The sequence below is a fragment of the Callorhinus ursinus genome, unplaced genomic scaffold (assembly GCF_003265705.2).
Source record: "Callorhinus ursinus isolate GAN/ISIS: 27379988/994484 unplaced genomic scaffold, GSC_fseal_2.0 scaffold6, whole genome shotgun sequence".
Classification (NCBI taxonomy): domain Eukaryota; kingdom Metazoa; phylum Chordata; class Mammalia; order Carnivora; family Otariidae; genus Callorhinus; species Callorhinus ursinus.
Genome location: NW_027397068.1, coordinates 64,227,948 through 64,253,292, shown reverse-complemented (window position 1 = coordinate 64,253,292; position 25,345 = coordinate 64,227,948). Strand labels below are relative to the sequence as shown.

The window sequence follows — 25,345 nt, the reverse complement described above, 5'->3', positions numbered from 1 at the left end:
TTTTTCCATGTACCCTGAACTAGTAAGATAATATACAGGATCAAAAGAGAGTGCTTTCAATAGTCACTCTAAGAGCTGGCAATGGCCAGAGTCCCAGCTAAGAGACAGCTAGCTCCCTGGGTCCAGGAGAGAAAGAGAAGGTGAAACAATGTCTGCCCATTGTTTTGATTATTGCTGAGCTGAGTTGAGCTCTCTGGTCTTTGCATCATCCTCAGGTCTTCAGGAGAGAATCCTGTGTTTGTTGAAGGGCCTAGGGAAACTCCGGTTGGGGCCAGACTCTCCCCAGTTTCTGTACCCCTCAGACTTTCCCCCACTTTCAGAGTTAGAGAAGACCACAATTCACAGTTTCAATGAAATTCAACATCAAAATTCAGAGATTTGTGTACTTGGAAGTGGAAAAACTGTGTGGGTGGCTTTGCAAAGGAGCGGTAGGTGGATTCGGGGAGCACAGTGACATAAGAGTCAGGGAAAGCCTGCAGAGCTTTGAAGAAACTGTCAGAGGAGCCTCATGGCATCTGAGGAAGCTGTCGGTAGGGGCTCCAAGGAGAAGTGAACTACTAGGGCTCTTCTCCCCACTTCAGAGCCAAGGTTGTCCGAGATGAAATTCCTGAGGAAAGAGCAGGAGCTCTTATATACCTTGTTAGTTATAGATCAAGAGACTCAGTGAGGCAGGGTGGGGGCCGGGGGGGGCTCAGGTGAATGGAGGCATGGTTAGGGCCATGAATTGTAGGCCTGAAAGACATACAGTGAATGCTTTTGTCAAGTCCCTAACACTTCAAGGAGATGTTGTCCTCAGCACCTGCTACATCCAAAGTAATTCAATACATCAATTCCTTAAACCTTCACTGAACATCTAGGATGTTTAAGTTCTTCTCCTAGAGAGTCAAGGCTAACAAGAATGTTCCCTTTCCTAAAAGAACTAATCAACCCAGTGTGAGAGCCAGATAGATGTACACCCACCTAGAACACTGGATGGTATTCTTACAGCACCCAGAACTTTTAGAACATAGAAGAGAGGAAATTAATTCCATCAGAAATGGTTGGGGAAACTCAGATGACATTCTCTGAGCCCTAGAGGAATTTTACCACTTGTTCAGATAGAAAAAATAATCTAGACAAAAGGATGAGCAGGAGTCAGTACAAAGATGAACACCAGGGTGGGAACCAGCAAGCAGGCTGTACTGGAAGGCCTGGGTATATAATGCAAATGTGTTGATGTGCTGTCCTCCACTGGCTTAACTTTCCCCTCTTCTGTGGGGCATAGAAGCCTGGCCTTGCTCCACACAACTTCCCTCCCATAATCTCAGAAGCCAGCAAGAGGGGATTGTGTCTACACAGAAATACTGTGAAGATCAAATTAAAAGGGCTCAGTAAACTTTGAAAGCATTATACTAGCATTAACTAATATTTTATTAAGGATGAATATGTTGTAGTTAATTGTTGATATTAATGATTTATAATAACCTGGTTATCATAAGGCTCACCGATTCCTTTTGATCACATTCAAAGGCAGACAAGAACTTTAGTTATTGACATGCATGCTGAAGCATTTGGGACACACTTTGTAATGTCTTCCACTTTGAGATGCATCAAAAATAGGGATGCCCTGATGAAAGAAGGGAAGAATGAACAGGTGGATAGTCTGTGATAAAGCATGTAGAGTGCAATGTTAACTGTAGAATCTTAGGTGATCAGTATATTGGTGTTCACTATAAAATTCTATCAATTTCTCTGTATGTTTACAAATTATCTTTTAAATATTGGGGGGAAAGCAATAACAAAGCACACTCCTAAAATTACTCTGGCACCAACATAATTCCCTTAGAGCTCTGAAGGAACAAGGTAATTTCTGCTAAATAAAAGCATAGACACCCATAAGAAACAGGGTAACTTTTAGAAGGATGGTTTTGAAATGTAGAAACTTACCATGGATGTTCATAGGAAAGAGAACCCATCTACATCTGTACGTACCAACTGTCAAAACAAAAAGTGCACAAGACAACATTGAACAGGCCAGGAAGATTTTATTGAAGGCTATTGTAATAGGGGAGGGAGGCCAGAACTCAGCCTGAACTCCACTCCACTGAAACAAAGGGCGGGAGTTGTTTAAGAGGTGGGGACACTAGTGGGAAAATCCTGGAGGTTGATCAACAGGATGTGTTGAGCACATGGAGTTATTTCCCGAGTTTGCAAATGTTGTTCTCTGTAATTAGACCACCAGTGTTCACTAAGTGGCTCCCATCAAAGTTAGTCTCTGTTATGGAATCCACTGTGTCCCCCCAAAAGTCATAGGTTGAAGCCCTAACCCGCAGGGTAACTGTATTTGGAGACAGGGCCATTAAGGGGGTAATTAAGGATGAATGAGGTCATAAGGATGGGGTCCTGATCCAGTAGGACTGGTGCCTTCTAAGAAGGGTAAGGGACATCAGAAGTGGGTGCACACAGAGGAAAGGTCATGTGAGGACACAGCAAGAAGGCAGCCATATGGGAGCCAAAGGAGAGATGTCTCAGGAAAACCAACCTGCCAGCATCTTGATCATGGACTTCCAATCTCTAGAACTGGGAGAAAATGTTTGTTTTGGTCATTGCAGAGGCTAGCATTTTCCTGTTCCTTAAAGTGGTTTTTGAGAAAAACAATAGTATTCTAGCCTGGTAGAGTCAGCTATGCAATATGGATTGACTCTAGGAAGAGTTGACTTGATAATGTAAAGAGCCTACTTAGATGTATGTAATTTTTAGTTTTGATAAATGAGAGATATCTATTTCTTGGAATTTCTATGCATAGACCAGTGAAAATGTAGCTACAAACATGCACAGGTAGACAGCCTCGGCATACAAGCATAGACATGTTGACAGGACTGAAAAAATTGATTTAAACATAATAATTTCCTCTTAAGATTGAGTCTAATACAGAGAGCTAGTTTCAAAATAATCCTCAGATAAAAATTTGCATTATCATTATTGAATTAACAACTGATTGTTTCTTTTAGCCTCACTTTTTGTTTTCAAGTAGTTCTGATATATTAACTAATTTGACTAGACTTGGCCATACACAGTGGCAATGTAGCCCTCAACTATTCGATGGTTTCAGTTCAAGAAAGATGAAGGTGGCCTCAGGAGCGGCCCGATCCCAAAACTTGCGTAGCCCTTGTTGCTCGTGGGCAAATGTTAGGCAAAACCACCGAACGTCTTGGTTCGGTCCAACTCTGCTGAATGGGGGCTGGACTCACGTGTTATCTAGTCAAACAGGGGGAGCCACAGAAATACACATACACCACAGCTGCTCACCCTCCAACTGAAAGTGTGTTAATCAACTTGCAGATACTCCTATTAGAACTTGCCTTTGTTTAGATGTCCTCTAGATTCAGGAATGTATCTTTGCAGTGTTTGTATTGGTTTAGAATATCGGATTTTAAGCTCATCCAACACTGTACTAAAACATTTTGATAAAATCATGCTACTTCTTTCAAAAAAAAAAAAAGAAAGAAAATGTTTCTATTGCTTTAGCCTCCCAGTTGATGGTCTTCTTGTCAAACATAGGCTCCTTTCCTCCTGCAGAGACCAGGAGGTTAGGACCCTATCTCCTTTGATGTTTACATTTGAAAGAGATTGCTCCCAGGGCCTTGAGAAAGATAATCATGGGCTATAAGGCTGGTAAGAGGAGAAAGAATTTACAAGTTTAAAAAAAAAAGGTGTTCTAGGGGCTCTTCGGTGGTTCAGTCAGTTAAGCTAAGCATCTGACTCCTGATTGCAGCTCAGGTCTTGATCTCAGGGTCATGAGTTCAGGCCCCCGCATTGGGCTCCACGCTGGGCATGGCACCTACTTAAAAAGCAAAAACAAAAAAATTAAATTAAATAAAATTTCTAAGAAAAGGGAGATCAGGAGCCTGGAGCCAGGAAGGAGATTGTTTTAAGATTTGTCCAGCTCGGAACTAGAACATTTAGACCATCTTGGTCATGGCCACCATTGAACTGAGAGCTTAAAATACAGACAATGGCAACCTCGCAGCAGCATGCATAAGGAGGTAGAAGTTTTCTTCAGCCAGGATAAAAGGAAGTCAGGTGAGTTAGTCCCAAGCCAGTCTCCAGAATGTCAACAGATACAAAGAATAGCAAATGATGATGATGACGGTGATAAAAGGTGAGTGTATTTGTATGACATTTGCATATTAAACGTGGGTGGAAGGCACCTGGGTGACTCAGTCAGTTAAGCCTCTGACTCTTGGTTTTGGCTCAGGTCCTGGGATGGATCCCCTGAGTCAGACTCTGTGCTCAGCGGGAAGTCTGCTTCTCTCCCTCTCCCTCTCCCCTCCCCCACTCATGCACGTGCATGCTCTCTCTCTGAAATAAATGAAGAAATCTTCTTTTAAAAAATGTGGGTTGAAATTTATTCTCTATGTGAATATCCTGTTCCCCAAAAACCTTTCAGCCCATGGTTTTAGCCTCTATGGATGATCCTGGACTGATACCCTTTTCATTAATACTAGAAAAGGGACATTTACTGAATATACATGTATTTAATAAATATCTACTAGAAAGTGTGGCAGAGCTGAGAACAGGGAACTGGGTAGGCAGGGAAATAGTGGCAGCCCTTGCTGACCCTCTAAACTCCTCATTCAATGTGGCCCAGGCCTCTGTGCCAACTGAAGTTCCTCATCTGAACCACAGATGACAGGCACTGACTTCAGTGACTATTTCTTCCATGCTCCCACAGAGGACACAGAGCCAGAATCTGTTTAGATGCATAGATGCATAGCAGTTATTCATTACATAGAATGGATTCATTACATACCAGGGTTTTCTCCAATGAATTAGATTGATAAAGTCAGGTAGAAAGGGAATCAGTCTCCTTAAGAAAGTATTTTCAAAGTGTTGCGTGCAGACCATAGGAAATTCTATATAACTGTTAAAAAAAAAGATGAAGTAGACATGCATGGGACCGGGAAGAAGATCCATGATTCACTGGTGAGTGAACCAAGGTGCTGAATAGCAGGATAGCCCTCTATGCAATTACTAAAATGGAAAACCAAGTTTGCTCGGCTATACGCCAAGTTGGGGAAAGGCGTTGCCCTTGGAGAGTAAGAACAAAAGATAAAAGTGGGTGAGCAAGGATGAACTTTGTGTTCCTGCTGACTTTTCAATCTGTATGTGCTTCCTTGGCAGCTGAGAACGCTGTGGAGAAAGGCTCAGGGCCCTTGCATCCTATCCGGTAGGCCAACAGACAATCCCGGAGTCCCAAACTGCCCAGAAACATTTCAACACCCTGCATGTGACCACTCCGGGGGGAGTGCCTCTGCCATCCGGAGCTGTTAAATTCCCGGTCCCTGGTGTCACCACGGAAGTCCACATAAGCTGTGCTACTCCGAAACATGACGGGGATGAGTTCCAAGCCCAGAATCCCCCGCTTTTCCTCCTGTTTCTGCTGCTGCTGGGGGTCTCACCACTCAAAGAGGAGCAAAACCTCGAAGGTCAAGAGTAGGAAATGGCTTCAGGCCTGGCCTCACACACTGCCTCCCTCTGACCCCTAGATGCTAATATTCTTTTTTTTTTTTTTTTTTTTTTTTTTTTTGAGTAGGCCCCCAACGAAGGGCTGGAGCTCACAACTCTGAGATCAAGGCCTGAGCTGATACTGACAGTCAGATGCTTAACCCTCTGAGGCACCCAAGTGCCCCTGGATGATAACATCCTTGCGATGGCTTCGGCTTGCAAGCATTGCTGTGGGATGCTTCTCGGAAGGCACAGTCTCTTCTCTCTCACTGAATTCATCATCGTCCTGCAGCGCTGTGTCCTGTCGGTCCTGGAGTGAAAGTTCCTGTGTTGGTGAAGGAAGACAGGTCCTTCTCATCCTTTTCTAAATCTGGTGAACCAGATGCTTAGGGCTTTGCCTCTTTCTTTGTTCAGGCGTGTCTGTCAGTCTGTCTGTCTTCCACGTGTGTCTTAGTGGGGCTTGGATTCCCAGGGTGGTGACCACTCGGGTCCTGGAGAGCACAGCCTACTCTCTACTTTTGACTCTTATCACCCCAAAGTGTCAATCCTTCCTCACACTGCTCCCCTCACTCTCTGGACATTCTGGAAAGCACAGCCTTGATTTAGGACTCCTCCTTTGAAGCCTCTGCTCTTCACCCCCCCCACCCCCGCCCCGTGGCTAAGTCCTGCCTTCTTCACAGAAGTCCTCTGACCAGGCCACGGTCGATATTCATCAACCACATGCCCAGAAGGTCTGCCTGTTCACTTTCTGCTAACCATCCTGTGGATCTAGGTAGACTGTAAGGCTCTGAAGGGTAGAAACTGTCTTGTACTGTTGCAGCTTGCCCTCTACCCAGCCCCACACTCTGCTCATAGTAGCTGCTCCCCAAAATACTTGTCAAATGAATGTACCCGGCAGCAGTGGACACCCTCGGCGGTCTGGAGAATTTGCCATCCTCCCTGGACCTCAGACAGCTGGAGGGGAGGTCAGGTTTGGATTCAGGAGCTGAGGATCCAGGGATGGAGAAGGGAATCTCCTCCCTCTCACGGCCCAGCCCTTCAGAGGCTTCTTTGTGGTGTCACAGAGACTGGGGGACTTAAAAGGATCTTTTCTCCCCATCCAGCCCCCACCTGTCTCCCTCAGCAGTGCTCACTCTCTTTGCTACGAGTCCATGCTCATGACTCAGTCCAGACCTGGACAGCCTGCTCTCATTTTTATGCTCCACCTTCTTATTTTTTTTCTCCTTGTACTTAATGTATTGAAGAAACAAGATTGTCCTATAGAACTTTCATATCTTGGACTTGGCTGATTGCATCCCTGCACCTGTTTATATTGTTCTGGTGACAATATTTTCTATAAACCAGCTGTTAAATCCAGAGACTTGATTAGTTTTTTGATTCGATTTTGGTTTTGCAAAGCTACTTGTTAGTTGGTGTTGTAAATCAATATCCTATTACATTACATCAGAAGATTGGGCTGGCCCTTCAGGTGGGACCCTAGTACACATGAGAGCCTGTGGACCTGTGGACCTGGGGACTGTGAGGAGCTATTCAGCTGCTATGACATTGACAGCATCCACTTCAAGGACGTCGTGGTGCTCTCGGGAAGCAGGAAGCTCAGGACCATCTTCCGGGTGGACTGAGAAATTTACTCAAGAACGGGTCTACAAAAGAAGCTTTAACTTTGGTTTATTGATAGTTTTACCTCCCTACACCTTGCAGATCAGAGTTGGTGCTTTCTACTTTTTTATGGATTCCTGTGCCAACTGAAACAAAGCATCAGAATTACCCTAAAGATGTGAAATTTTTCAAGACTTGACAAGTGAATAACATTTTCATGCAATTTCTATTTTTGAGAGCTATGACTGAAAAAAACATGTTATCTTACAGCATTACCCGAATTACTTACATAGAATGAAAAAGAATTCAACGAGCTGAATTTACAGAAGAATTTAAGGGCCCAAATGACCAAGTAACACAGCTTATCACTTTTGATATATTAGAGAAAATATGAAATTAGTTGTTATCAGAACATGAAACATAATGAAATAGAATTTCAGCCAATAAATCCATTGGATGGTCAGTCCTGAGAAGCAGAAACCAAGATGGGGTTAACGTGCAGGGATTTCAATGCGGGAAGCCCCTGTGAGAAAAAAGGCAGAAGCCTGGGGGATCTGGGAGACCATTCAGATCAATGCTGTTTGGACCCCAAGTGAAGGAGGGGCAGAGTTTGGGTGGTGGCATCCTGCCCTGCCATCTAGTCTAGGGAAGTTATCACAAGGTCTCAAGAGAGTCCTTAAGTAAAAGTGGGCCATCAGAGAAGTCCCGTGCCTCCCAGGAAGAGGCCTGCCTTAGTACCCTGTCGGGCTCAGTCACTGGCTGGGAGCAGCAATAGGGAGAGTAGCCTTGGCACATCCACAGCAACGGACTTCAGGGGTTGGCCCGGGGCCTGTGGTCAACTGAGCGCCCTGTAGTTGAAGACCTGAGGGCCATGTTCTCACGGCCACCACAGCACAAGCCAGATAAACCCTCAGCTTGGGAAAGGAAGATTTTTTTTTAAACATTAGTATTGCAGGGGAGAAAAAATAATTTTACTTCTACCCTTCTGAGTTCTTGGCTGACCTCCCTGTACTGAGACACGTAAGTTTCGGGGCACCTGGGTAGCTCAGTAAGTTTAGGGCCACCTGGGTGGCTCAGTCGTTAAGCGTCTGCCTTTGGCTCAGGTCATGATCCCAGGGTCCTGGGATCCAGTCCCACGTCGGGCTCCCCGCTCCGTGGGAAGCCTGCTTCTCCCTCTCCCGCTCCCCCTGCTTGTGTTCCCTCTCTTGCTGTGTGTCTCTCTGTCAAATAAATAAATAAAATCTTTAAAAAAAGAAAGAAAGAAACGTTAAGTTCATTAATATGTATACCTCATGTGCACATGGGAGAGGTCCAGGGAAAAAAATAACTCCTGAGGCAGTTTAGAATTGTTTAAATACCATCTTAATAGAGAAAGGGGAGCGGGGATATAGGCCTCTTAGGAGAGAGTGAGTACATGATTTTTAGGAAAGATGAATAGGCCCTTAGTAGAACAGATGGGAGGTGTGAGAGTTTGGGACAAAGTTTGTGTGTGGTGTCGGCTTTCAGTCTCCTCTCCTATGGCAAGAGTCAATCCTTCCTGTGAGCCACTTCACAGATGAAGAAATCGAGGGGCAAAGACTTGTCAAGTGCACATCAAATCAGCAGCTGGATCTGGCTACTCTAAGGTCTTTCAGGGGGACACCTGTGAGAAAACTGACCCCTTTGGCTGCCCTTAGATGCTTCCACCAAAACACCTCTGAGGCCCTGCAGTGACTTGCCTTCCCCTTTGCAACCTTATCAGCCTGGGCAAGCAAATCAAGCCCTGTGAGCAGGCTGCATGTTCCCACTGAACTGTAGTTTTTCTACAACAGAGCTTTCTGAGGGGCTGATCTGACTGGGCGCTTTTCTAACTCCAGATGCCTACTGAATACATTCACATGGATTTGTGAAGAAAGCCACAAATTTGGCTTCTTGGAGCATCTGAACTGGCAAGCTTCTCCTATTCAACTCTTTTATTTTATTTTTATTTTTTTAGAGAGAAAGTGAGTGAGCAAGAGAGAGCACACAAGCAGAGATAGAGGCAGAGGGAGAAGCAGGCTCCCCGCTGAGCAGGGAAGCCCAAGGTGGGGTTCGATCCCAGGACCCCGGGATCATGACCTGAGCCGAAGGCAGACGCCTAACAGACTGAGCCACCCAGGCGCCCCTCGACTCTTTTCTTTTAAGAATCACCTGGTACCTGACCAACACCTTAATCACAGCCTTGTGGGACCCCAAGCAGAGAACCCAACCTCGTCATGCCAGACTTCTGACCTACAGATCTGTGAGCTACTGACTGAGTGCCCTTAAAGCAGATGAGCTGATAGTCATCTGTCACACAGCAATAGAAAACTAATCACATACCTTTAGGCTGTGACAAGAGGGGCAAAGAGAATCGTTTGATGATTAAAATGAATTCCCATTGGGGTGCCTGGGTGGCTCAGTCGTTAAGCGTCTGCCTTCGGCTCAGGTCATGATCCCAGGGTCCTGGGATCGAGTCCTGCATCAGGCTCCCTGCTCCGCGGGAAGCCTGCTTCTCCCTCTCCCACTCCCCCTGCTTGTGTTCCTGCTCTCGCTGTGTCTCTGTCAAATAAATAATAAATAATAAATAAAATAAAATAAAATAAAATAAATTCCCATTGCCCTAGGCTCAGCTCCATACTTCTCAAACCAGGTTTCTCTTTCTCTACCCACATTTCCAAGCCGGTAGCATAGGATACATAAACACTGCAATGCATACTGTGGTTCTGTACCTTTGTATGTGACTTCCAGAGGTTCCCCACAGCAGGCTGGTCCCACTTAAAAGACTCGCAACTGGGGCACCTGGCTGGCTCAGTTGGTGGAGCATCTGACTCTTGATCCCAGGGTGGTGTGTTCAAGCCCCAGGTTGGGTGTGGAGCCTACTTAAAAAACAGATTTATAAATAAATAAGTAAATAAATAAATAAATAAAATTAAAAAAGGAAAGACTAGCAATTACTTCATGATATATGAACCTATAGGAAAATAAAACTGCCTCAGATTTGCCAGTGTTTTTATAAAAAGCCCTAACCTCCTGAGACACAGAAATGTATACAAGATAAAGATAGGAATTGCTGGATGATATTTCCCCTGGAAGAATTTTACTCATCAAATACTATGAGAATTTGAAATGAAGCCATTCATCTAGTAAATTGCTCTGTTCCCAGAGGCCAAAGGATTACAGGCTGAACTTTGACCTTAGGCTAAACCCAACGCGGGGTTTGAACTGTGTAGGGGTTACACCTGTGATGAATTAGAGTGTGGAAATCGGGTGGAGAGAGGGTGAGGGAGAACACGAGATTAGGGAGGCGGGGAGGTCAGGAGAATAGAAGGGGGGTGTATGCGGGGTGTGGGGGGGAGCAGAGCAGCTGAAGTGAGGCGACGGGGGGGGGGTCGGGGGAGGTGTTGGGGGAGTGTGCCGGGCGCCAGATCCCCTCTGAGCTGGACTGGAGGAAGGAGCCCTCCCGGCGCCCTCCCTGCTCCGGCTCCCGGGATCCTCCCCCGTCTCCCCAAAGGCTGCTTCCAGTGCCCGGGACCCCTTCCCCTCCCGCCCCTCCGCGAGACGCCGTGTCCTGGGGCTGGCCGCCAGGCTTTCGGGCTTTCAGGGAGCAAGAGAGAAAACCAGAGAAAACGGCGGAAACCGAAAACCCGCAAGAGGGAACTTTCAAAAAGTTCCAAGGCGTCCACAGTGACATCACACCCACCACGTCAGTGGTGGAGTCTTGTAGCAATTTCGGAGGTCTTAGCCCGCCAGCGCGCCCTGTCGGCGGGCACAGGCGCTGCAGCCTCCACCGCGGCCGCGGCTTTGGCCCTGGTGGCCGGGCTTGCGTCCTGGTGGCCCTGGTGGTGGTCCTTGCGCCATAGCCTCCTGGGGGAGTGGGAGGGAGCAGGGGAACCAGTGGGCAGGAAATTCCATCATCCTGGAAGCCACCAACCCTGATGATGGAGTTTGGGAATGTAGGTGAGGTCTGGAGTCCAAGACCAAGAAAGAATTCTTGGGACATCTTTGGTGCAAGATGGTGGTTTTATTAAAGCCCGAGGACAGGACCCTTGGGCAGAAAGAGCTGCCGCAGGGGGGTTGGCAGGGGTGGCTGATTATATACTTGGGTATTTTACCCTTTTTACTAAAAGGGGTATTTTACCTTTTTTACTAAAAAGGGAGGTTTTCAAAAGAACTTTCCTATGCTAGAGAAGACCTACAAGATACTGGAGGCCTTGCCATTGTCAAGTTAAGGTTGTTTTCCCTCTAGAAAGGGGTTAACAGTAAGTTATTTGTCAATGAGCTACAGGTTATAAGGACATTTAATTTTACCTACATTTCCTTCTGGAAGTTAGGTTATTGATAAGAATGCTTTTTTCTTGTAAATCACTAAGACTTTTGTAAATTGAGGGAGACGCCTGTCCTGCAGGCCTATAATCTCTGTAAATTAACCACTTGTTTTTCCCTACCTAAGCTTTACAGCAGCTAAGAGTGCCGGATCCTACCAGGTGTTGGGGTGGAGGGGGTTGCAGGGTGTCAGCTTGTGCTTTGCCCTGGCTTTGTCCTCATCACTGAGACTGGGGAGGGGGGGCAGTTGCCCCCCAGGGGAGGGGACCGCACTTGATAACGAAAGGGAGGAAATACCTAGATCTATTGCTTTGAACTTGCTCCTCCATCCCCTTAGAGTTCACCACAGGCAGGTGAAGAGAGAATAGCTGATGAGGAGAACAAAGGCAAAAGAAATGTAGACAAAATTAAACGTCCTTACAGCTTGCAGCCCATTGGCAAATACTTGAGACAAGCAGAGTATGACCTTCCAGGAACTCACAACTGCCTTAACATTAATGCTTTGCTAGAGGTGAAAAGCAACCTTCCCTCGACATTAGCACTTCAACATCAACGGGCACACAGCCCTCCTCTTTGATGCAATGAACATGACCTGGACAGTCATGAATCCTGGAGCCAGAGGCCTCGAGGAAGAGTGGGAGAACAAGGGACTGGCAGACTATTTCAGGAGGATCTCCGTGGGAGACTGCAGTCACCGGCTCAGGGAATTCTTAGAACACTGGGAGAGAGTGCTGGAGCCCCCAGGTAACTGAGCGGGGTGAGCAGGTTGCAAGTAGCTCTCTTTAAAGGTCGAATGCCTTCCTTCCCCATGTGGATAGGAGTATGTGTGTGCAATTGAAGACTTGATGAATCAGTCAGCTGACTGAGTTCTTGGTGGACTGGAGAGGCACTGACCCCCTCCCTCCTCACAGGGGCCCCCGTCCCTGCTAACCAATGATCCAGTCACCCTGGACTGCTAGGTGGTCTCCAAATCTGCAAGCTACGTTGTGCTTCCAGCCTTCTCTTCTTCCTCTGTTTTACTTATCCTTTAACCAGCACGTCCAAGGAAGCCCTCCCACTTCCCCCAGACAGAATGAAGTACCCCAGTTCTGTCACCCTCAAAAAGCTCTGCCCACAGTGACCACATCAAACTGTATGATAATCAGATGGACATCAGCTGTCTCCCTCAGTAGAAATATGAGCTCCATGAGGACAGGGCAAGACCCCCGTTCCTCCTTAGACCCCAGGATCTGATAGAATGGCTGCCACATCATGAATCAATAAATTTGGGGGTGACATGGGCTGCCTGGGGAAAGTGGGTGCTCAGGAAGGTATTTTATTATTTTTTTATTGAAATATAATTCACATACAGAATATATTAATTTCACATGTACAATATAATGTTTCAACAATTCTCTACATTACTCAGTGCTCATCAGGATAAGTGGATGCTTAAACCCCTTTAGCTTTTTCACCCCACCACCACCTCTCCCCACAAGCATCCCATCTGGCAATCATCAGGAAGGTATTTTTTTTAGGATTGACAGGGCTTTCACTTTTTGTCTGTTTTAGCACCATCAATAAATGTCCCAGATGCCGACCAGCCTTCATCCATCCTGAAAATTTTATGGATCATCACAGCAATCTTCTGCTGAATCCTAATTTGCATCTGCCTCTACATCTGCATCTGTAACAAATCAGGTAAGTGTGTAACAGGCCAGCCCCTGGCTGTGGGGGAGGACGTTGTCTGCTAAGGACTTGGGAGAGGTGAGCCGTGGGTCTCAACCAAGCCCTTGTCCACTGATCCATCGCTACACAGAAATGATGCCCTTTCTTGGTGTTGAGCCCCCACACCCCGCACTAGGGCTGGGGTTACTCTGATGTTGGGATGGTGGGGGCTGGTACAAGCAGCACGAGAGTGCAGACCGAGTATCTACTCCTGAGGTGGGGCAGGGTCTCAGACCTACATCCTGGAAGGGGTATTGTCTGGTCGCAGTCTATCCCAGGATTCCCATTTTTTGATGAAAAAATTTTTTGCTCTCTGAGAATAGCATGATGTACTCAACAATCTTTGTAATGTCATAATAGCTGTTCCATGATTAGATGTTTCTTCTCTGGACCATGACATAGTTACAACATTAGACCAACCCTTGGTGGCAAAAACTGACATTAATGACAATCTGGCTGCCAAACCAATACGTGATCTTCTACCACAGGTGGGTTTGCTAAGAAGCTAATGAGGCTTCAGCTTCAGAACACTCCCTTTACACTGTCTCCTCCCACGGCTCTTGAAGGGGACCTTGCAATGTGTTGACTTGGTCATTTTTTTAAAATTTGCAAAAGTAAGCCATTTGCTCACGATCAGTTAGGCCTGTCGGTTTTACTCTGATGCTCTTTACATCAGACTTCCCTCCATGTCAGGTGGAACTGGAGTGGCGGCTGGCATTTTTTACAAATTCAGTTGAGAGGAAAATGAACTAGGGATTTATTTATTTTGGTTTAATGAGATATATTTATGTATTCGCACACACTTCCCTGTGCAGATGAATTATTGCTATGCGGAAACCATAGGTCCATCATGCTGACTGACTAGATGTCATAACACAAAGGTACAGGGCTACACAGCAAAGTGACATGTGAATTAACTTATCTGTTTACATATTAATATGCCCTAGTCGCAAGGATAAATAATAATGTGATATATTTACAAATGAAACACTATATAGTAATCAATAAGGAGTAAGCTGCTACACAAAACATGAATGATTCCCATAGATGGGAATTTAAGAGGAAAATGTCAGACACAGAAGAATATATACTCTATGATTCTATTTATGTAAATTTCAAAATAGACAAAACTGATCCTTGGTAATAGAAGTCAGAATAGTGGATCCTGATTGGGAAATGATCTATAACTTGATCTGACAGGTGATTATGAAGGTGCATTTCACCTTTAAAAAGACATCAAGCTGACCATTAAAGATTTATACACTTTACTGTATAAGAATATTACATTTCAACAAAAAAAGTTTTAAAAAAATTTTTAAGTAGATATTTCAGTTTTCATTAATGTCTTGACAAACTGGTAGTTTTCTTGGCAGGAATATCCTCAATAGTGAATTAAATTAAAATACAATATACATTTTTTCTGAATAGAATCAGATATCTATACAGTGAGAGACAGAGACACAGACAGAGAAAACTATTACGTGACAGACAGTGCCAGACTCCACAAACTAGTCCTTTACAGATAGAACTATTACGTGACAGACAGTGCCAAACTCCACTAACTAGTCCTTTACCTATATCACTGCTCTAGGCTTACAAATTTATTGCTTTCTCCCATTGCTGTCATCATCCTTATAATGTCCTCCCCAAGTTCACCCAGACCTCACAAACTGAAATGTAAAAACTTAGATAAAGTTGGCAGTTCTGGGGTTAAAGTCACAGTTCCTGGGGCTCTCTGTGGAGTCCAAAGTTAAGATTCTTTTTTCTTTAAGATTTTATTTATTTATTTGAGAGAGAGAGAGCATGTGTGTGAGAGAGAGAGAGAGAGAGAGAGAGAGCAAGAGAAAGAGAGCGGGAGCAGAAGGAAGGGCAGACGGAGAAACAGACTCCGCACTGAGCTCGGAGCCCGACATAGGGCTCAATCCCAGGACTCTGGGATCATGACCTGAGCCGAAGGCAGATGTTTAACCTACTGAGCCACCCAGGCGCTCCCAAAGTTAAGATTCTGATGACAAAAATAACCCACTCCATAATTCAGTGAGGAGCAATGTTACGGATGGGGGAAATGATTCAACTCTTTAGCTGTTCAAAAGAATACTAATGTTCAGCCTTCTCTGTTTTAAGTATGGGCCCTGGCATGAAAAGTAAGCTTACAGAATCATAGTGTCCAAACATGCTGGGCACATATAAGTAAGTGGTCAGACAGGGGGCACTGTCCAGAAAGGGCTCGTGTTAATGGTACTGTAGCAGCTAGAACCCGGGCTATGTTTATACCGAGACTTGGAGTGAGGGCAGTAACACGGTGGGCCCAGCTGATCTCTTGCCAGGGTAGGGGATGCCATGCACAGAGCTACAGGTACACAGGTCTGCCTTTAACCCCTGGTGGAATGTGCCTGAGGACAGCTTACCTGCCTCAACCCAGCAGGATGGAGTTAAGGCTGCATGCCCAGCCATGAAGGGGATTGGTGAACAGGGAGGAAGGCAGAAGACCCATTTTCAAACTAGGTTTCAACAGTGAGGGCTTATGGGCCTCCATGGGCACTTGGGGTTTTGAACTCAGCCAGCTTGAGTTCAGCTGAACCTGTTGTTGAAGGGCTACAGGTCTTGACAGGGACAGGGCAGGGTTCAGCTGGTGAATGTCATTGCCCAAGCTGAGGCGTAGGGGAGGTGGGAGGCAGGGCCGGCCCAGGAAAGCCTGTGTTAGAGATAAGGAGTAAAAGGGTATCCTCCCACGCTTCCTCCACCTTTGGGGAGTGCCTCCCTGCTCATCAATCCCCTTTGTGGCTGGGACGGCAGCCTCTCACAGGTCTTCCTGTAAGAGGGAGGGAGGGAGGTCTTCCCATCAAAGGAAAGAGTATCAGCACCTGAGATCAAAGAGGGCTCTGTGTGCCCCTGACTCATTCCTACTTTGTTGTCTTTGGCATTTCTTGGCATTACTTTTGCTGATGAGTCAGAAGAGAGAGGAGATTAGCCAAAACTAAATGATGAAGAAAAGAGCTGATGGGAAGTGTCTTAAGTCAGGAGACATTAGGCAGAGGGTAGACCCAAGATAATCTGATCCAGAGTCTAGCATAAATACTTTTTTCTTTTTCCTCTTTAGTCTGAAGACAATTCCAGTGCCAGGAAGCAAGGCTCCGCTCTCCAGAGCTCCTTAGCATCTGACAGTAGCTATTTTGCCTATTCTTTCATTCCCGTTGTGGCCCCAGAGTGTCAAGAGATTCAGAGAGAATTTGATGCCCTATGACTGTCCCAACATCTTTTCATGCTCATCAACCATTTCGAGGATTTGTGAATTTCAGGATAAAAGTTCTCCCTAATATCCCTTCCCAGGTAAACCCTCTTCCTGCTAGCGGTCCACCCTGGACATAGGCCTACTTGAGGGGACTGTAGGGCCATGCTGTAAGGATGGGGGCCAGACTCTGGGAAACAGTCTGGAGGTTCCTCAAAAAGTTGAAAATAGAGCTACCCTACGACCCAGCAATTGCACTACTGGGGATTTACCCCAAAGATACAAACGGAGTGATCCGAAGGGGCACCTGTACCCCAATGTTTACAGCAGCAATGTCCACAATAGCCAAACTGTGGAAAGAGCCCAGATGTCCATCCACAGATGAATGGATAAAGAAGATGTGGTCTATATACACAATGGAATACTACTCAGCCATCAAAAAATGAAATCTTGCCATTTGCAATGACATGGATGGAACTAGAAGGTATTATGCTAAGCGAAATAAGTCAATCAGAGAAAGACAATTATCATATGATCTCACTGATATGTGGAATTTAAGAAACAAAACAGAGGATCACAGGGAAAGAGAGGAAAAAAATAATAAGGTGAAACCAGAGAGGGAGACAAACCGTAAGAGATTCTTAATCATAGGAAACAAACTGAGGATTGCTGGAGGGGAGGGGGGTGGAGGGATGGGGTAACTGGGTGATGTAATGAGCACTGGGTATTATGTAAGACTGATGAATCACAGACCTGTACCTCTGAAACCAATAATACATCATATGTTAATTAATTGAATTTAAATTTTAAAATGTTTAAAAAAAAAAAAGGATGGGGGCTGGGCAGCAAAGGAACCATCCACGTAATTAGGGGGTTGGAACTTTCAGTCCCACATCCTGTCAGTCCTGACATCCAGGAAAGGAGCACCAGTTGGCGGTTGAATCGATCACCGATGGCCAATGATTTAATTAATCATACCTATGTAATGAAGCCTCCATAGAAACCCAAGAGGATGGGGTACAGAGAACTCCTGGGTTGGTAGACTTGCTGGGAGACTGGTGTTCTGGAAGAGGGAATGGAAGCTCAGTGCCCTTCCCCATACCTTGCCCTGTGCATCTCTTCCCTCTGTCTGCTCCTAAATTTTATCCACTTAAACTGGTGGTGTAATGAGTAAAATGTTTTTCTGAGTTCTGTGAGCTGCTCTCACAAATTAATGAAAGCCAAGGAAGGGATTATTGGTCGGTCAGAAGCACCAGTGGGTGCTTCCTGGACTTGCAGCTGGCATCTGAAGGGTGGTGAGGCAGGGACCCTTGTAGGACAGACCCCTTGACCGGTGGGAAACTAACACTATCTCCACATAAACAGTGTCAGGATTGAATTAAATTGTAGGATACCCAGCTGGTGTCTGGAGAATTGCTTGTTGGTGCGGGGACCCCCTTTCCTCCTCCATCACTGGGATTGAGTGCAGAACCCTTTCAGGGGAACTTTGTTACAGCAAGCCTAGCAAATGAACACTCATGACATACAAAAATTGAAGGCATAGGTATCACTGTGGTCTCAAAAGATGATTGCAAATAACAGCCCGGGAATTCTTGGTCAACGGGAGAAAATGGTAGAGCTGACCGGTAAATGAACTGGTGCAAAAGGGAGGATGGGCGAGTGAGCAACGGAGGGGCTTTGCTGGTGGTGTCTCCCTGGGAACCAGGCACTTCCCACCCACTGTCCCTGTCCCTTCCCCCTCACACCCCCCAGACCCTCCCTCCCCCTACCATTCCTCGCCACCAACCCGATACCTACCCACCTCACCACAAGTGTGGGAGGTAAGGTAATGCAATTGTTTCTGTATTATAGATGAGCAATCTGGGGTTTAAAGAGAGTAAGTGGCTTGCCCCAAGGCTCCACAACCAGTAAGTGTTGGCCCAGCTGCTGCCGTCCTTGACCTTAAGACTGCACTATATTTAGCAGGTTGAGTTGCATTGAGAGATGTTGTGCCAGTTTTTAAATATTTGAAAGACTGCCACTTGGGAGAAAGTACAGATTGCTCTGAGAGACCCCAGAAAATGAACTAGGACAAATACTTGGAAGCTACAAACCAATTATAACTGAATGTAAGGGAAAACATTCTAATGAATAAAGTAGAGTTGCCCGGAGATGGACTAGCTTTGCTATTGTGAAGTAGGATATTCCCACCCACTGTAACATGGGGATAGTCATGGTATATGCTGCGTAAGATTGAAGAAGTCAGTGTTTGTGCAGAACTCAGAACAGTTCCTGGCAGTCCTAACACAACACCTCTTATAAGTGTTTCTTAAATCTAAAATAAAAATCAAAAGAAGTGTCCAAGCAAACGCTGGGCATTGCCTTAGTCAATGTAGAAGACAACTTTTCAGAATTGTCCCCAGCTCCTTACCACCGCCTTTCTCTCACTCCATCCTCAGTGAGGGGAGGGAAGGCAGTGCCTGCAGCCATGTTTGTACTTCATGATATCTGCACCTCTGTAATGGCACCTGCGGGGACACGGGACCAAACTGGCCTCAACAGAATCTCCCTCCTGGCACCGACCATCGCTGGTCTCAGCTTCCGTGCACTGCTGGAATTGAGGTGAGGGAAACTCAGGCTTTGCACAAGGAGGGCAGAAAATGCCAGACGGAAAGAAGCAGGAATCGTGGGCGCCGAGCGAGGTGGACATCCAAGACTGCTTGGTCCTAGAAGGGAGAAGTAGCCCCTGGGAGACCAGCTGCCTGGTTGCTCAGAGCTCTCCACCTTTGGGTCCAGGCCCGCTTTCAGGCTCAGCTGCCCATCCTGCCCTGCCTGTGAGTCATCTTACATTTTTATGCACAGTGGCCCTTTTTCCTCAAGCCAATTTGAAGTGGGTTTTGTTGTTTGCCACCCACAGAGATTTAATCAGGCCAAACCTGGGTCAATCGGCTGCAAGGAATAAAAAAGTCCATGCAAAGAACCCGAAGTATAAGGCCAAGGAGGCGCGCTCACAGAAGCCATCTGGGGCTTTAAAGTTGAGAGGCAACTCCTGTCTTCAGTCTGTTCCTCTCCCAGGGCTGTGTGTTCACCGTTCCCTGCTTGCCCCTCCTGACTGCTCCATTTGTCCCCCTCTGCTGAGCAGTTTCCCTACTCTATTCTCCCCTTCCATGGAGCCCTGGAGCCCACGTGGCTTTCCAGCTGTGCTGTTCTCACTGATTCCATCTGTTTCTCAATTCTATATTGTATATTCCTGGGAGAGGGTATCTGATGGGCTCAGCTTGAGCCGGGTGCTCATTATTGGTTTCCCTGAGCAGACGGGGTGGGGTACCCGGAAGCTGGGGTTGCCCCTTCCAGGGATGTGGGCAGAGTAGACTCCAAAAGTGGCGTGGACAGAGAGGAATCATAGTATAATGACCGCCTGGCTGGCTGGTAGGTTGTAGGAGATTCAGGCTTCAGGGGGTCACACACCTTCTAATCCTGGGGAATCTCCTTCATTTCTGTGAGCGCTAGTTTTTGTACCTGTAAAATTAAGAAGTGGAACCAGAAATAATAACTAGCATTTATCGAGCATCTACTATGTGTCAGATTCTATTCTAAGCACTTTGCACGCACCAGTTTAACTTATTTAATGCCTGTCAAGCATTTATGGTGGTCACTAGGATGACAATCTTGTTCCAGCATTCAGTAAATGGACCTACAATGTGCAAATCCCCACCTGTGGGACTTTACCCTTAGTGATCTTATAAAACTGTAACGCATCTCCATCTTTTCAGCCCACAGTCCTGACATATGTATCCTCACATACCAATTCTTCGTCCATCGATAAGGTTTTGATGTTTAGGTTTTCAAAACAAAGATATTTTATTTCTGATAGAAATGAAAGGAGAAAAACCAGAACTTGGAGATAAATGATTTATTTCCTCTATCACAAATGATAATCAGCCCAAATCTCCCTCCTAATTCACCATGCAATGAAACCTGTTTTGTCACAGTTTTATTAAAGTGTAATTGAAGGGGCGCCTGGGTGGCTCAGTTGGCTAAGCGTCTGCCTTCGGCTCAGGTCATGATCCCAGCGTCCTGGGATCGAGCCCCGCATCAGGCTCTGAGCCTGATCAGTGGGAAGCCTGCTTCTCCCTCTCCCTCTGTCCGCTGCTCTGCCTACTTGTGCTCTTTCTCTCTCTGTCAAATAAATAAATAAAATCTTTTTAAAAAATAAAGTGTAATTGAAGACAATAAACTATATCCCCTTAAAGTATGTACAATCTGATGAGCTTTCGCATATGCATGCACCAGTGAAACGTCACCACAGTCAAAGCAGGAACATCTATCTGTCACCTGCTAGTTCAAGTGTCCTTGTACTTCTTTGTAATCCTTCCCTCCCACTGCACCCAAGAATTACAGGTTTCTCCACTCAGGCTGCCCAGAACATCAGCTATTCCCAGGCCTGTGCAGCTGGGAAATTGTTCTGCCTGCTTCTTTCCGGTGGTTCTTCCTCTGGCCTTGGATAGTTTCCTCACATGCATACACTTGACCAGTACTCCGGTGAAGTCCTAGGGGTGGAGGGAACCCTCAGCAGACCTCCAGAACTCTTTCTGTACAGCTCTTTCCCCTCTGGTACTCTGCTCTGTGGATTCTAGCCACCTGGCCCCCCGGATTCTCAATTCTGTTTTCTCTGCTCAGAGAGACTGCCAGGCTTCCTTTGGGTTCCCCTCCCAGGCTTGCAGTTTGGAATCCTCTCCAGGCAGGAAGCCAGGGTAGTCAGAAGGATCGCTTCCTTATTTATTTTTTTTAAAGATTTTATTTATTTATTTGACAGACAAGAGACACAGCGTGAGAGGGAACACAAGCAGGGGGCGCGGCAGAGGGAGAGGGAGAAGCGGGCTCCCCACTGAGCAAGGAGCCCGATGCGGGGCTCAGTCCCAGGGCCCAGGATCATGACCTGAGCTGAAGGCAGATGCTTAACCCACTGAGTCACCCAGGCATCCCTCCACTTTTCTCAAAAGGACCCTGTTGTGAAGTTAGAGAGGGGGGATCTTTAGCAGTGCTGGCAGGTTTGGAAATAAATGCTCCTGAGAAACGCTGTCCCTCCCACTCGCCCTCATTATCTCCCCCACGGAACATGTGAGCTGGGTCTCACTATGTGCCGACTTCCCTTCCACTGTCCCAAAAGCAGGAATGAGGGTCCTGTGTCCATCTTAAAATCTCTGTGAAGGACAAACGAAATCATGTGTCTGAAAGTGCTTGGCAAACTTTGAAAACAACACAATTGTTGATCAATGCTATATCCTATTATTATCATGCATGTTTATTTTTCATATTATTATTTTTATCATAGCTACTATTTAGAAGATTTGAATGCTACCTTCAGGATCCATTTTTTTCACTTCCATTTTTATCACCAGTGACAGTTTCTCCTTATCATGAGTCTACTGGAGCTCTCTGAGGTCTAAGGTGAAAGGAATCCTTATGTTGTCAAGAACATCCTTAAGTGGCTTCAGTTGTGCGGGTTGACTATCTCAGAGGTGGAAGAACCTGTAACCCAAAGTGGGCCACTCCCTGTAGGGCTAAGAGGCCAGTATTTCAGCTTCAGAGTCATGCATATACACAACCTCATGAACTCTATCAATTTTCCTTTTCATGGAATAGCAAGAAATATTGGACTTCTTTCTTTTTTCTTCTTTTGTATTTTTACCTTCTAGTTCTATCCTTCTCTATTCTAGATCTGAAAGCAATGGGTTCCTAAATATAAGCTCTAAAATCATATATATACGTGCTATTTTCCTATCCAATTATTTTCTCTTTCCCTCCTAAAAACGACATTGAACCATGTACAAATTACAATGTTCATGCATCCAATCAAAAAAACTTCTGGACATGCCAAAAAGCAAGAAAATGTGATACATAATCAGCAGAAAAACGAATCAATACAGACTCTGAAATAAAAAAAAAAAAAGCAGAAACCACTGGCAGACAGTTACAGCTCTCGGGTGTGGTCTCCACTGGACTGGATTTTCATAAACCTTATTATGCCATTTAAAACACTACTAAAAACAAACAAACAAAAAAACACTACTGCTCTGGGGCACCTAGGTGGTGCAGTCGGCTGAGCCACCCACTCTTGATATCCCCTGAGGTCACGATCTCCAGGTCATGTCATCCACCTGCGTGAGGTGTGAGATCTAGCCGGTGTTGGGCACTGGGCTCAGTGCAAAGTCAGCTTGAGATTCTCTCTCCGTCTCCCTCTGCCCCTCCGGCTCATGCTCTCTCTCTCTCAAATAAATAAATAAAATCTTAAAAAAAAAAAACTGCTGCTCAGTTTTGTAACCGTGTATGGTGACGGATGTTCTGGTGATCCATCAACAATATATACAAGTGTTGAATCATTATGTACACCTGAAACTAACATGTTATATGTCAAGCGTATCTCAATAAAGGAAAAGGTTATCTGCTAAATTTAATTAAATAAAATACATCCTCACTAGATCTTACATGATCCAAGCTGAAGGCCTCTCTGCATGTTATATAGAGCTAGCTCATCAGGTCCTCATGATTGGCTGTGTTCAGATTTTCGGTTACGTTTGGGGAAATATGACTGCATGTGACTACTTGATTTTTATGTTTCAACAGCATTGCCCGCCTTGTGCTACCCAAGTACATCTGGGGAATCGAATGTGTCAGGCGACGTTGGAGGTGAAGGAATGGACTGTCTGAATTGGTTCCCCAGTTCAAGTCCCTTTTCTAAAGCAGACCCTCAGGTCACCAAGATTTGAGCTTCCCCTTTGGGCTGACACCCGAGCAGGTCTCCCGTGTTAATAAAGTGGAGCGGGTTTAGACACAAACCCTGCCCAGCCTCGGAGGGCCGCGGTCGTAGATGCACTCTCAGTACAGCACCGCTAGAAACCCACCTTCCAGGTCTCCCTCCCGCGGTCTCCCAGCTTGGGAGGAGCCTGCAGAAGGCGGTGTGTGGAAGGTGTCAACGCGAGCAAGGGGCAGGACAGCACGCAGGAGGGGCGGGGCTGGGGAGTCGGGGGCGGGGCCGCACGCGGGGGTGGGGGAGATGGGCGGGGCTTGGCGCGCCTCCGCCCCCGCCCCCGCCGCGGCCACTGTTCACAGTCTCGGTGCTGATCCGCGCCGAGGCCGTCTTGCTGCCTCAGGAGGGAGCCCCGGGTCCCGGCAGAGAGGCGCGGGCGTTCCCCGAAGCCTCCACAAAGCACGAGCGGCGGTGCCGGGCAGGGCCGGCTATGCCTCCCGTTGCTGCGGTTCCCGCCGGCGACCGCGCGCCCGCGGCTTCGGGGGCGCAGCCGGGCCCCGGGGAGGCCGCGCTGTGAGGCGCCAGGGCCTAGCGCCCGCCGCGGCCGCGCAGGAGGGGCCCAGGGCCCAGGCTCGCCCCGCCTTCCTCGCGCTCTGCGGCCCCTCCTAGGCTCGCTGCCTCAGCTGCCGGCCGCCATGGCCTTCGCCGCCCGGGAGGGCGCGGGCTCGGGGCGCGGGCGGCCGCCGCGGCACCGGGCGCTGCGCGGGTTGCTGCTACTCTGCCTGTGGCTGCCGAGCGGCCGCGCGGCCGGCCCGGCCTCCGCGCCGCTGTCCGAGCTGCACGCGCAGCTCTCGGGAGTGGAGCAGCTGCTGGAGGAGTTCCGCCGGCAGCTGCAGGAGGAACGGCCGCAGGAGGAGCTGGAGCTGGAGCTGCGCGCGGGCGGCGGCCCCCCCGAGGAGGGCTGCCCGGGCCCGGGCGGCGGCGGCTACAGCGCCATGCCGGACGCCATCATCCGCACTAAGGACTCCCTCGCGGCGGGCGCCAGCTTCCTGACCGCGCCGGCGGCCGTGCGGGACTGGCGGCAGTGCGTGGCGGCCTGCTGCTCCGAGCCGCGCTGCTCGGTGGCGGTGGTGGAGCTGCCCCGGCGGCCCGCGCCCCCAGCCGCCGCGCTCGGCTGCTATCTCTTCAACTGCACGGTCCGCGGCCGCAGCGTCTGCAAGTTCGCGCTGCACCGCGGCTACAGCAGCTACAGCCTCAGCCGCGCCCTGGAGGGCAGGCAGGAAGAGCTGGAAGCCGCGCCACGCATGGGTGAGCACTCCGCGGGAGGAGGCTGGCCCAGACCTCTGGGTCCTGCTGCCCCTGGCACCTGTGGGTGGCTGCATCCGGGAGACCACTGAGGCAGTATAGCCAAGTGAAAAATGGAACAGCCTCGTTCCAAGTTATTTTAGTTCGGGGGCATCCGGACGAGTGGCTTTGATTGCTGTTTTATGGATGCTTTCTGAGAAACCTAGAAGATTGGGCAGAGAGGGCACCGTGGCCTGCTTCTGGAATTTTTCTATCCTTGGGGAGGGAGGCTGATCTGAGAGGATTCGCAGAAATTCGATTTAAAGGAGGCGAAAAGATCGAAATAAAAAAAAAAGTTTATATTAGGCTCAGATTTTTGTAAGTCATGGTTTGTGTCAAGTAATCTCAGGAGCAAAATCTAATTAGGTGCCAGACTGCTCATAGCACACCCGTTTCTTAGCTTGACTCATGATTCCACGTGCAGTGGCTTTTCACCAGACAAAAATGAGAAGGGAAACTTGGTGTCAGGAATTTTGAAGTGGGTCCAGCTGACTCGCGTGAACTACGGTCCCTTTTGTAAAAAGGGAAAGGAAGGGATTTGATTTTAGTTGAAAATAAGAAAGTTGAGGGCACATCTCTTTTTAAAAGCGTTAATAATGAAGTTTTTCATTCTGTGGTTTTACTTCCTGCAGATGCTCTGAATGACAGTCAAGGCACATAGAGGAGGCACAAAAAATGTGGCAGTTGGAGATTAAAGCCATTGGGGGAAAAAAACCTTGATTGGGCCCACATGTGGTTGGCTGTGTGTTTGATTGCATTCTGTTGCTCTTTGATTTATGATAACATAAGAATGATATAGTGAGATTAGGGGTGGGGGGGAGCCTCAGCCGCTTTGGAAATCTGGAGTCTCCAAGACCTGAAGGTTCAAAGAGAAGGGTCTGGGAAACCATATTCGCAAGGGCCCATCTCCTCACTTAACCTCCACC

At 47.3% G+C, this 25,345-nt stretch overlaps 2 protein-coding genes across 6 annotated transcripts in view; both read left to right on the top strand.

Moving 5' to 3' along the window:
* Positions 1-10,888: 10,888 nt before the first annotated feature.
* RAET1E (retinoic acid early transcript 1E) lies at positions 10,889-23,065 on the top strand. 4 transcript variants are annotated; one of them, XR_012378454.1, is made up of 4 exons: positions 10,889-11,039; positions 11,949-12,153; positions 12,961-13,095; positions 16,224-16,382. XR_012378454.1 is itself a non-coding variant. In XM_073893512.1 (4 exons), exons 1-3 carry the CDS (start codon positions 11,022-11,024, stop codon positions 13,041-13,043), a joined length of 306 nt encoding a protein of 101 aa, XP_073749613.1. In that variant the 5' UTR covers positions 10,889-11,021; the 3' UTR covers positions 13,044-13,089; positions 22,952-23,065. The 4 variants fall into 4 exon arrangements, 2 of the variants coding, with proteins under 2 accessions (XP_073749613.1, XP_073749612.1); XM_073893512.1 differs by lacking the exon at positions 16,224-16,382 and adding an exon at positions 22,952-23,065 and having other exon boundaries at positions 12,961-13,089; XM_073893511.1 differs by having other exon boundaries at positions 12,961-13,089; positions 16,217-16,382.
* A 369-nt stretch (positions 23,066-23,434) lies between these two features.
* LRP11 (LDL receptor related protein 11) overlaps positions 23,435-25,345 on the top strand; it is a 45,703-nt gene continuing 43,792 nt past the window's right edge. The window contains exon 1 of one of the 2 annotated variants that reach the window (XM_073894079.1): positions 23,435-24,383. In XM_073894079.1, coding sequence (XP_073750180.1) covers positions 23,771-24,383 — 613 coding nt within the window. In that variant the 5' untranslated portion in view covers positions 23,435-23,770. The remainder of the gene's footprint in view (positions 24,384-25,345) is intronic. The other variant, XM_025866317.2, reaches the window with a different exon arrangement.